The sequence below is a fragment of the Chroicocephalus ridibundus genome, chromosome 18 (assembly GCF_963924245.1).
Source record: "Chroicocephalus ridibundus chromosome 18, bChrRid1.1, whole genome shotgun sequence".
Lineage (NCBI taxonomy): Eukaryota > Metazoa > Chordata > Aves > Charadriiformes > Laridae > Chroicocephalus > Chroicocephalus ridibundus.
Window position 1 is genome coordinate 7,956,209 of NC_086301.1, and position 12,481 is coordinate 7,968,689.

The 12,481-nt window shown below is 48.4% G+C and overlaps 1 protein-coding gene across 5 annotated transcripts in view; it reads left to right on the forward strand.

Annotated features, from left to right (window-relative positions):
* CDON (cell adhesion associated, oncogene regulated) overlaps positions 1 to 12,481 on the forward strand; it is a 53,318-nt gene that overhangs the window by 18,059 nt on the left and 22,778 nt on the right. For all 5 annotated transcript variants that reach the window (XR_010073645.1, XM_063355308.1, XM_063355305.1 and 2 more), the window contains exons 2-8: positions 1,290 to 1,426; positions 3,644 to 3,916; positions 5,604 to 5,750; positions 6,106 to 6,249; positions 6,684 to 6,971; positions 7,854 to 8,123; positions 8,986 to 9,342. Coding sequence is in view for 4 of the 5 variants with exons in the window: in XM_063355308.1 (XP_063211378.1) it covers positions 1,351 to 1,426; positions 3,644 to 3,916; positions 5,604 to 5,750; positions 6,106 to 6,249; positions 6,684 to 6,971; positions 7,854 to 8,123; positions 8,986 to 9,342 (1,555 nt within the window). In the remaining variant the exon portion in view is untranslated. The remainder of the gene's footprint in view (positions 1 to 1,289; positions 1,427 to 3,643; positions 3,917 to 5,603; positions 5,751 to 6,105; positions 6,250 to 6,683; positions 6,972 to 7,853; positions 8,124 to 8,985; positions 9,343 to 12,481) is intronic.

Consider the following 12,481-nt stretch of genomic DNA (forward strand, 5'->3'; position numbering starts at 1 on the left):
TATTGGAGTCTTTTCCTGATGCTTATTTTGCGTATGTATTTCGCAGTGATGTCCCGATGATAAAACCCCGTTATTTTTAAATAAACCGCGGGAATAACGCTGCCGTTACTATCTGGATCCGGCTTCTTGGAAAGCAAATGGCTCTGCGAGCGCTCAAGAAACTGGGGCTCGTTTCTACCACGCCTGTGTGGTGTCGCACTTGTTTCTGCGCGCTGCCAGCAAAACTCCTAGTTATTGTATGTGTGTCACATACGTGTTTATATACGCCTCTGATCGATGAGATGTTTCAAATGCATGTTGAGTGTTATCAGCGGCAAAATTGTACGGCCGGGCTGATAAATGAAGTAACTGCGCTCAATGAACTCTAATCTTATTCATCATTATATTACGCAAGGCAAATAGAAAAATTTAAGTGACCGACAGCTGCGGATTAGTTTATTTCTTGGAGAAAAGAACGTTTGATGGAGACGCGTGAGTGTCAGAAACACCGTTTCCGAGACTCACCTCGGGCGAGTTGCAGCGCCGGTTTCTGGGTTGAGTTTGGATTTTGCTGGGTTTGTGATGTAGTTGGTATTTTTTTGTGGCTGAAAGTGAGATCTTGCGTAGCAGAACGGTCAGGCGAGATATGGCCAAGAAAAGGAGCGTCCTGTTGTAGAAGACGCCGCGTAGATAAAAGCACGCATAACGGGCGCCCCGGAAGAATATATGAGAAAGCACTGTTGGATTGGGAGTGTAATTGAGAATTAGATTAATATTGGTGATTTTTTTTTTTCCGGTAGACGTTTGCCACGGTCGGACTGCAAAGCCCACCAGGAGGAGGAAGCAGGTGACATGTCTCAGTGGGCAGGTTCAGAGCAATGATGAGCGGTAGCCGCATCGCAGCGTGTCAATTCATAAACTTGTAAAACAAGTGTAGCCCGGTGATAGATGGTCAAACGATTATTGTTTGCAAACAATATTATCTCCAATAGATAAGCTGTTTACTTTGGACTTCAATTCCTCTGGTTGGAAAGTAGTCTAATTTATCAAGGCAGTGTGGTTCGGCGCGGATGCCTCATACCCCAGCTGTGGAAAAAAAAAAAAAATCTTATATTAAGAATAGTACTTGGAAACGTAGTTAAGTTCAACTTCTAACTCATTTTTACAGATGGTTTCTATATTGCAAAGAATATTGGCTGTTTCCTGGTTGCGCTTTTTTTTTTTTTTAAAACCCCAAGCACTTTGTTGTAAGAGAGTTAAAAGACTAACTCCTGAAGCTTACAGTAGACATCTGTTTGTTTGTTTTGTAGCTGTTTCGGTGCCTCATCTTAGTCTGGAGCTCGGTGCTTTCAACTTCTGGAATCTGGCGCTATGCATCCAGATCCCGGACGCTTACAGGCACTGCTCTTCATCACTGCCACGGGTCTCATCGCTGCCGCCAGTTCAGGTAAGGCCTTCCAACCCGAGCCGAGGTGATTTGCTCGCAGGTTCTGGAGGTTGAGTCCAGGCTTTCGAATGAACGACGATTTAGAGGGTGTGCGGCGGTGGCCAACGCGGCGGTGGCCAACGCGGCGGTGGCCAACGCGTGTTATCGACAATCTGCTTTTAAGGAAGCCTGGAGTACTTGCACATGGTCTTTAAGCTGAATCTATGTCTTTGCTTTTGAAAAGTTGGCTCAAAACAAGTGCTTGAACGTGGAAGGCTCTGTTAGGTAGGTTTGTTCTTTGGGATCTCCGCGGACTGAGCTGGACGCCGATTTTTTTGCTGTGTCCAGTGCATCTTGTGTTCCCGTGGGCTTGGGAGGGGTTTGAAATTTGTAGGGGGAGCGGGGAATCAGATCTTTGAAACACGAACGCTGATGCGTGGCTGCAGTTGGAACAGCTCTTGCGTTAAAAAAAGAAGAGGGATGGTTTTAATTGACACATCTGCTCTGTGTAGTCAGCTTGTCTTAACGTAACCACACAAAAAAGAAGCTTTTACTACTTTTAGCACTTCATAGCCAATCGTTATAAGCAAATGGGATAAATTTTATTTTTCAAGCAGTCATGGGAGATAAATTCCAGCTGCAGGGTCACTGCTACCAATTTTGACTTTTACTCCGAGCGCAAAGTGTTGGTGTCATGAGCAAGGGCAGGGGCGCAGATGAAAGTAAGAGTGCAGTTTCGTAGCCCTCGGTGGCTAGCGAACTAAAAAGGTCGTTGCTTTTTCTCTTACCCCTGGAAATGCAAACTGAACTAATAGGAAAAACAGTTGTCTAATTAAAAGCTAAAAATGGACATCTGGAGTCCTGTGAAATGCTTGGGTACCGTTTTTATGGATTTCATCTCTTTTTGTTAAGTGAAGCCACACTTCAATTTCCAGTTTTATTTTATGTTTATGCAGATAGTTTATGGTTCTGTTCAAACTGTGCAGCTCCTCATCTGAAACTCATAAACAGAGCCTGGATGGACTGACTGTAGAAGAAAAGCACGAGCTGAGGGCCCCACCTACAAGAAAACTGTCTCTTATTTGGATGTCACTTAATATCTTCTCGACCTGGGCTATCTGGAATTCCTTAGCGTATTTACAAACTAGAAATTGTTTCCCCCAGCCGCTCTGTCTTTATTTAAATTTTTTATTCTTTTTTCCTCCCGTATTTCTAACCAAATGGGCGTTACCGGCGTTAATTGCCTTTTGCCGTACGAAATCTTTAGCGGAGAATTCCGTAGAAAACAAATTGAAATAATTCCCAGCGTTTCGTTGGCCTGGATAGGAGAAAGTTTCCTCCAACAAGCAGGAATTTTCTTCTGGCAAATAAACGGATTCTCGTAACCAAGTTTTGTGGAGCTGAACCTTTTATTTATTAGCAGCTTTTCCTGTTTCTGCTCATCTTTACCGAGTAAAGATAATGGATGCCCAATTCATCATCCTCCTCCTGATGAAGTCCATGGATTTGGAATTAACAAGAGCCTTTGCTGTTCGTCCAGCTCTTTTTTTTTTTTTTTTTTTTTTTTATCCTGCTATTTTTAATTAGTTCTGCAGACTCTGAGACGGTTCTGCATAAATACCTGGCAGGCTGCTACCACTTCTAAAATTTTACAAGTCACGTCCGGGCCCGCCTCATATGGGACAGATCAGCTACAGCTGCGTGTTCCCAAACTCCGTCTCTACAGGTGATGGCCGCTGTTCCGCTCCGCGTAAATCCAGCGGGATTGCGGTTTTTGCTGGCCCGAGCAAGTGTGATGTGCCTCGTCCCCCCCCTCCCCGTCCCCGGGGATATCTCTCACCCTTCCTGTGTGCCGAAGCTACCTTCGTTTCATCGCCGTTACCCTCTTAATGAGGTTTGAGTCTTGAAGTTTTCCCTGGCGTTGGGGACGGTGGGAGTCTGTGTCACCAGCTGCGGAGGAAAAGGTGACACCTGCTTGGAGCGTCGCTAGCAAGTGTAAACCCTTTATTTGTCTGTGCTTCATCTGAATAGTCTTTTAGCGATATTTAACCTTGTGATGAAAGAAGTTTGCCAGGTCTGAAGAGCGGCGGGAGCCTCGGGAGAGAGCGTTACTATAAATCAGATCATCGTCAGTCTCTTGCCCGAGTCATCGTTAACCTTATCACTTGCGTCCGCGCAAAATGCCGCTCGCTAACTGAATTATTTATTTTTATTTTTTTTTTTCCCCCCACCTTTTAGATTTAACTCCCCGTTTTATTTCTGAGCCCTCGTCTACTGTCCAGAAGCCTGGTGGGTCTGTACAACTCCGCTGCTCTGCCGAGCCCTCCGCGGCTCGCCTGTCATGGCTCTTTAATGGGGAGCCTCTGGACAGCAAGGGGGGAGAAGTGGAAATCCAGCCAGGCTCCTTGACGATCGCCTCCCTCAGCCTGCCGACCTCTGGCCGCTATCGGTGCGTTGCGAACAGCAGCGTGGGCGCCGTTGTGAGCAGGCCTGCGACGGTATCCATGGGCAGTAAGTTAATTCTTCCTCCGTATTCCTCTGCTCCTTGCAAATTGTATCGACCTCAGCTGGTTTCTGTGGTTTGTTTATCTTTGGCTTTTAGAAAACACCTAGTTTCAAGGTGGTGGTTTTTGGTTTTGTGGGTTTTTTTGTTGTTTTTTTTTTTTTTTCCCCCTCAGCCAGTTAACTTGGTGTGTGATCAGTTATACGCTTTTCGCCAATTTTTCTTCTCCTGTGTCACCTGAGACCTGTCAGGTGAGGCAGCCCTGGAACGGATCCTCCGGAGAGCTTGTGGATCTCCATCCTTGGAGGCCTTTACAGGCTCAAGCAGGACCACAGCTGATGGATTTAGCGTTGGCGACAGCAGCATTTCGAGCTGAAAGGCTGGGCTAGAGACCTTCAAGAGGCCTTTCAAGCAAATATAAACGTTGTTCAGCGAAATTAACATTAATTTCAATGAACTGGCCTGGAAGTACAAGGTTCCCAAAAGCTTCCCTTCAAAAAGGATCTTGAAACAGCAACTGAGCTGCCATGTCACCGCAGAAGCATGCTTGAGATTTGATTAGAAAAGAGGAGAAATGAGTGAGAACTGTTGCCTGGGAAATAAGTGGGAGTTGCAAATCCTCCTTATCCCTCACTTTGTTTCATTTGGTCAAAACTATCCGGATGTTCCTCAGGTGGGGACAGTCTTCTCTCCTTTCAGGTGCGATTTCCTTCCTCTCAGTGGCCCTGGTTCTTCTGATCAGTCTCTGCCGTAGTGCCTGATCTGTAAATTATTTGATCGTAAAGGACTTTAGAAGAGGAAGGGCAGTGTTTTCCACGTGGAAAGGGCGACGTGATGCTGAGAATGGGAACGTAATATTCCTCCGTGAGCTTGATTTGTCGGCTTGGTGCTGTCTGAATCAGGCCTTTTGTCAGGCGGGATCCGAGTGATTTCTCGATGAGGGTACCTCATCTATGGAGCATGTCCAAAATCCCCCGGGGAGGAAAATTTTTCTTAAAAGTGCGAGAAGTTAAGTGTTTTGGTAAAGTACTGACCCATAGCGAGACCCTCTCGAGAGAGCCATAAGGGTGGCTAACATAGAAAAACTTCCCAACCTGGAAGACGCTTTGAACGCGAACGGAGCAGAAGAGCCGCTTCCGCGCTTTTTCTCCTCCGTTGGAGGCTTTAGTAGCAAATGGGAAGGCGCCGTTAGCTGCTGAGGCTTTCTGCCGGCCTCGTGGCTCGCGGCAGCCAGTGGGGAAGGCGCTGCCGTACTCGGTGTTGTGTTTAATTATAATCGCAGAAAGACAATTTAACGTTCCGTACGGACAGGCTTCCTGCTGTTTGTGTAAATTGTCTGCTGTGGTGCCTTCAGGGCCCGCCAGCGTCACTGCAGCCTCTCACGTTTCTCCGCCTGCTTTTTGCAGCTGAGGGAACGTAGGAGATATTTTATTTTATTTTTTTTTTTCTTTCCTGACTATTCCCGTTTATAAAAAATGACCTTTTCGGTCGTAAGGGGGTGTACGTACACAAGAGGGTTTAGTCCCTTATGGACTGTAGAAAGACAACGCCTGTTGATATGAACGTCCAGATGCTGCAGCGCGGAAGATAAATCAGCTTGAAACCAGCGACGCTTTAAGCGCAAATACTGAGCTTGCTGCCCTTCCCCTTTCCCAAGCCGTGGCTGCCCTTAACCTTTTGCCCGTTCTTTTCTAGGTTTAGCTGACTTTGACACGTCGGTGAAGCCCGCCGTCGCGGCGGAGGAAGGAGGTACGGCTTTCATCGGGTGCAAGGTGCCAGAAAGCAACCCTAAAGCCCAGGTTCGCTTTCAAGTGCGGGGGAAATGGCTGGAACAATCAACAGGTGAGGTGTTTTGTGCCCCTGATCAGCAACGTAAATATCCAGTAAAAACTTGCCTGGATTTTTACTTTTTTTTTTTTTTTTTCCTTAGAACTTGAAGGGGAAAAAAAAAAAAAAAAACCCAAAACTTGCAGAACTTCCTGTGGAAATCACTTTAGATAAACTGACCTTTGTAAATTAATATCCTTTGCAAGGCAGCACGATTTTGTTGTGATCCTACATTTAGAACATTTAGAACAGATTGGTATATCTGACAAGATATTTAAAAATATATGTGTTGTGTTGTTTTGGTTTTTTTTAAAAGGAAATCTTTTCTTGAAACTTAAGTTAATCTTTTTTCCTTTCCCCGCTTGTTTAGACAACTACCTAATTCTTCCATCTGGAAACCTGCAGATTTTGAATGTATCTTTAGAAGACAGAGGGTCCTATAAATGTGCGGCGTACAACCCGGTTACTCACGATCTCAGAGTAGAACTCACTGGGCGTAAGCTCGTAGTCACACGTGAGTATACACCTCAGCTTTCCAGAATTAATACATCACAAACCGAATAAATGATGTCCCGGAGGTTTTTAGCCTGGGCGTAGCGGCCTAAATACCCGCTGGTCTCGAATGCCGTGTTACGTAAAATCCGTCCTGCGTTACTGGCAGGTTCAGTTCTTATTTCCCCTTGCTGCGGAGGAGCGGCACGGCTGCTTTTCGGATCTTGAGAGGACAGGGTGCTTAGCCCTTGAAAAGGGGGTGTTGCTAATAACGGCAGTCGCCAAACCGATTTTTGGAGCAGGGCTTCCGGAAGAGAGCGTTACAGTATCGTGCTTAATCGCGAGGATAAGCAGCTGTGCTTGAAGAGACATGGCAGACCTCGGGACTGGCGGACGGGATGGGAGAGTAGGGTTTAAAAGAGTGGTTAGTGATAAGCCTCGTCTCCTTTCCTCCAGGCTCTTCCTCAGGCGGCTTCCAAATCCTTCACCCCCTGGCTCCCCAGAGCCTGGCAGTGCCCCGGCACAGCCCCCTGACGCTGGAGTGTGTTGTCAGCGGGTCGCCTCCGGCCTCCGTCCGCTGGGTGAAGGACGGCCAGGACGCCCTGGGAAAAGGCAGGTGGAAACTGCTGCGCTCCCACCTGGTGACGGACAGGCTCGAGGCATCGGACTCTGGGAATTACTCCTGCGTGGTGGGAAATGAACTTGGAGTAGTGAAATACGTTAACTATTCACTTACTATACTTGGTAAGCAGCAAAGAAATCTTCACGTCCAGGCGATGAAATTTTCTTCGTATGCTTGCTGGTTTCGGCATCTGGTTACAAATAGCCTAACATCCTTTTTCAACCGAAGCGTGTTAAAATAAAGAATTAAGATACGCTCGTAATGACCATATCTCCTCATCTCTCCCGAGTTAAAATCCATAACTATTTATCTCTTCAAATCCTTTGCGGTCTGAAATAATTAAACAGTAAAGGATAACAAACTGGGAGGGAAGAACTGATCTGTTTGTTTTGCTGTGGAGTGCCAAGTGTGTATGGGATACGGTGTCAATAATGTGCCAGAGATCAGATGTTTCTCTTTTTTTTTTTTTTTGAGGTTGTACGTAAGCAAAAAGCTGGCGAGGAGAAGCGATATGTTTGGATGAGGCCAAAAAAAAAAAAAAAGGGGCAAAAGAAATACATTTGGCCTCTTTTGTGCGGCTGCAAGTCGTTCCTAATCTCCTCTTTCCTTTGTAGCAGATTTTCCTGTTGTTTTGAGGCTTTTGCCTCCGTGACTGTTTGGTTTTTGGGATGCGTACATTAGAGTAACTCAGAAAACAGGTTGTTGACACACAACGCGCCCTTTGTTATGGGGATGCCGCTGCAGAATTATTTTGAGAATACAGGTGTTTCATTTACGGTATTAACGCAAACGTGTGACTGTTTGGAACAGAAGGGAGAGACCATTAAAACAAGCAAGCGTGTGGGGGGAAAAAAACAGCCTTAGGCTGTGTAGAATTAGAATTATTTAGTGCTTGCTTAGCCTTTGTTATGTGATAAGTTTCTGTAACCTTTCGTGGTATTTTTTCCAGGACTCAGGCTAAAATCAACACGCGGCGGTTTCTGTAAACTTATTTCCCTTTATAGAACCTGCCTCCATCTCCAAGGGACTGCAAGACGAAACCGTGGCCGCTGGAGCGACCGCCCATTTCTGGTGCGAGGTCCGCGGGAGCCCTGCTCCGACCCTCACCTGGCTCCACAACGCGGCCCCCCTCCGCCTCTCCCCGCGGCATCTGCCGACGGGCAACCGCCTGCGCATCCGCGGCGTCACCCAGGAGGACTCCGGCTTGTACCAGTGTGTAGCGAACAACGGGCTGGGATTTGTGCAGTCCACTGGGAGGCTTCGTGTCCTGCCAGGTAGGAGCGCTCGCAGCCCTCAAGAACTCCAATTAAGCACTTGTACTTCAAGCTTTATTCTGTTTGGCTTCCCCCCCCCCCGCCCCCGTGGCCTCAGATTATGTATTGGTTTCTTTCTGACCGCTGTTTGTAACAGATCTTACGAAGAAGGTGCTTTCGGTTCAATTTTAAGAGATGTGGGTGTTTCTGGGGTAGCCTGGTTACTTGATACTTAAAACCTAGATTACCAGCTGCAATTAAATCAGTTTGTGGTTGCATTTCACGCAATTTATTCTTAAATAGAATCAGGGTCCTGTTGTGCCGGAGGAACTGATGTACTTAAGCAGAATTGGCTGACGAGTAATTCTGCCTGTTCCATAGCGTCACGTCTACAAAGCGATCACCAGGTTTGGGGTTAATGCCCACTTCCCCTGTGTCAGATGAGCGGGTGCCAAGAGTCTTTTTGATCGCTTCCCAGCCGAAGACACTTTCTAATACCCAGAGAACTCGAGAGTTGAAGCTTTTTCCCTTCTCGCACCCGTTAAGGCGGATGCGAGCCGCGCAGAGGCTGGCTGAGCAGATATTTGGCGACCCGCTTGTCCGTGGAGTGGGCAAAGCCGGTCCTTCCTGCACCGCCTTCCTTGCTGACGGTCGAGTCTTTGTTATTGAGAAAACGTGAAGCGTGGTTTGAGCCTGGTTTTTCTATGGGCACGACTCTCGGCCGATCTCGTCAGTCTGGAGTGGAAGTCTAGAGAACCGCGGAAATGGTTAAGAAGCAGCACGCGCGACGTTTTTAATTGTATTGGCTCGTTGGGCCACTAAGCGTCATATTCCTTAGCCAAATTCATTCTTTGGGTGTCTTTTTTTTTTTTTTCCCCCCTAGGCAAAGGCTCTAGCCCGGTTATAGTCTCTCCACCAGCAAGCGTCACTGTGGCAGATGGTGGGGACGTTACGCTGTCTTGCAATGCCACTGGCCTACCCGTCCCCGTGATCCGTTGGTATGACAGCAGAGGACTTATTACCAGCCGTCCTTCCCAGGTGCTTCATTCCAAACCGCAGAAACCTCCTCGAGCGACGCCGGGCAGCGCCGTCGCGGATCCCACCACCTCCTCCTGGGTGTCCCAAGCGGGCTCGAGCTCCTTGCACGTGAGGAACGTGACTCCCGAGCGTGGCGGGGAGTACACGTGCGAAGCCACCAACGCGCACGGCTCCGTGGTGGCCAAAGCCTTCCTTACAGTTGGTAAGCTTGAAGCACCAAATTGCGCAGTCGGCTCCCCGATTTAGGTGAGAAATGCCTCAAAATAAGAAATTAACGGCAGGTAGGCAGTGCGGGTATCCCGGGGGAAACGCAGCAGAGGAGTCGGCTGCCTTCACGGATCGGTTCCTCCCTTCCGCCTTAAGCGAAGGAGAAACAACTCTGCGTTGCGTGGACTTGGCCATTCTTCCGTGTGATTAAAAACTGTCCAAGGGTGGGGTCTGAGGTGGGTTAAAAACTATCCAAGAAATATAAAAAAAAGGTATTGAATTTTCTACTAGGAAAAGACAGTTCTTCTACAAAAGGCAAGATGGGAAAGAGCTATTTTCTTTCTTCACGTCGGAATGTTACGTGACATCGATAACAGCTTTAAGCCCCCCCCTCCCGAGTTCCCTTCACAAGGACTAAAATGCGGATTTTTAGTTACGTGAAGTGACTAAAGTTTCTCAGCTCTTTCAGCGTCTTGCCGTAGTAAGTTTAGCTGAATGTCGGTGAGATTTAAGGTGAGTGGAATTTAATACGTGGCCTGATATTTAAGGTGCTTTGTTACCGCCGATTCGAGTTCCAAACTCATGTAAATAGTTTGAAAAGATGGTTAAAGGCTCACTTAGAGGAAGAAGGAAAGAAGAAACCTCAAGAAAGCGATCCCATCGTGGAGCTTTTCAAATGAGTTATTGTTGGACCTTGCCGGGTGGAAACACAAAACTAAATATCATCCCAGAATTCAGGCTGTGTCAAATAGAGGGGAGGGGGGGGGAAAAAAAAGAAAAAATCCCACTGCTTTGCCTCAGAGTTTTATGGCAGTAAGTTCAATTTTAATGTTTTGTTTATTAACTTTTATCGGTTTCTAATACGTTGTACTAGCTGCTGATTACGGTGCGGAGGGTGGTTGAGGCATTTGGTTTTGATATAAAAGCCCTTAAGTAGTTTCTGGGAGCTGTTAGGGTTTTAGAAACAGTTCCCAGCCGTGCCAAAAGACGTGCTCAAACGCTTAAATGTTTTAATGAAGAATTTGTGCCAGGTAGCACTTCTGAAGCAGCCGAACGGCTTAAGCTTGTGATTCCCGTGCGTTTCTTTGGTCGTAGGCTCAACTTAAGCGTCTCTCGGCCTCGGCAGCTTGTTCCTGCGATTTGCCTTGTGCGAGCACACAGTAAGAGAGAGGAAAAAAAAAAAAAGTCTTTTTTTTTTTCCCATTCTGCTGGATCTATTCCACGACGTGATTCATTGCATGGTCTTAAAAGCGGGCAGGGCAACTTAAGCCACCGTCATAGCGAGAAGCCACCAAAATGCACAATGATAGCCTTAGGATCGTGTACCCACGGCGCTCATTTTAAGTCTTTTTTTAGACGGTTGTGGTGGCTGCGGGCATGGCAGTAGCTTCCCGGAGCTACTGAACACAGGGTTAACTCTCCAAAGTAACTTCATCTGATGGCAACGAAGGAGAAAAAACGCGCTCTGGGAGCCTGGGGAGCGGGCAGGTTGGTAGAAAACACGAGGAAGAGGAGCGTTTAGTGTCGGTGATAGAGCGGAGAGCAGGCTGAAGCTGTCTTTTGTAGAAGCCGGGCACCTCTGAGAGGTCTCGGGGTGATTCGAAAGACGTGCCGGGCGTCGTGACTTCGCTGCTGTGCCGCGGTCAGATGATTTTCCAGGGCGGTTTCCCCGCCCGCGCTGAGGTGCTTGGAGAGGAGGGGAGGATTCCTCCGGCCGTGTGAGGAGCAGGGAGGCAGCGACCTGGGGGCCGCGCTCCGTTTGCGCGGCGGAGGCAGAACGCAAAGGTTGCTCCGCTGCCAGGCGAACCCTGGCCGCGGCGGCGGGTCGGAATCTGCCCCGCGGGTTTGCGCCCCTGTTCCAAGAAGGGTGTAGAAGAAGTAGAAGAGGCGCCGCCATACGCGGCAGGTGGATTCGTCGGAGCGCGGGATAGTCCCTGCAGGAGGGGAGGCTCCCAAGGTGAGGGCCCTGAACCTTCAAAATAAGGCAGCTGCGGGGGGGTGGCAGGACAGCGAGCTGAAAAACGCTGGTTATTACGGAGAATGCGAGTAAGAGCTATGAATGCATTCTTTTAACCAAATTTTGGGCGCGTACAGCCAGCCTTTGGTCTGACCCATCTCGGTGCTGCTCACGTTTCGCCGGGTGGCCGAGGAAGAAGAGTTAAGTCTCAGCGGCCCAAGGGACGGCACTAGAAGCAACAGCCGAAAAAAAAGCTGCGTAATGACACAGCAGCGCGCAGAAGTCCGATGCGCTGGTTTATACGGGTAGCAATTATGCCAGAAACTTAGCGAAAAAGATCGGAATCGCTCAATGGAAATTGTTACCCGGGGGTTGTTTTCCGAAGCAACGGGGGGGGGGAACAAACAACAAAACCCAACTTGCTTAAACACGCTGCTTGCCAGTTGTTGACGACTCCCATCTCGCAGCAATAAACACGGCGATGACGGCAGGTCCCCTGTCACCAGCCTAAACCACAACTCATCCTCCACCCTGGAGAGTCCGTTTTCCCCCGTGCCAGCAGGCGTCAAACCGCGCCGTTGCCCGCCCACAAACCCTCCGGGTCCACCACAACGAGGGGGACTTCTGCCTCCTGCGCCGGAGACGGCATTTGTTTCCAATATTAACGCCCCGGCAGCCCTTCGCCGATGGCGGGGTGGATACCCTTTCGCTCGGGGATTGTTCTGGGGGTGTTTTAAGTAAACTCCATCTGGTTTTGGGGACGTCCTCCCCGCCTTTGTTGCCTCCTTTCCCCCTCTTCCCAGCTTTGTGGCATCGCTAAGTAAATCGGAAGACACAAACGAGGGATGCGCGCTGAGAGCGTGTCTTCAATTTGAAAAAGAGAACTTTCCTTCCCAGCTCTTTTTCTTTTTTTTAAAAAAAAAAAAAGAAAGTGGCCAAAAATAGCAGCCACACTTGCTGCTGGTATTTTAATGGAGGTTTGGAGGAATCTGAGTCAGCCAGGCTAAGGCTGCCTAGGCTTTACGTTACCGAGGAATTTGTTTGTTTTGTAAACCAAGTTCCCTTCATTCCCTTCCCTCTTCCAGACCCCGGCACGTAAGATAAACCTCCGCAAATCCGAAAGGAGGGACAGGGCTCGGAACATCTGGCGGTGCCGGCGCTGCGAGCGTGCGACCTG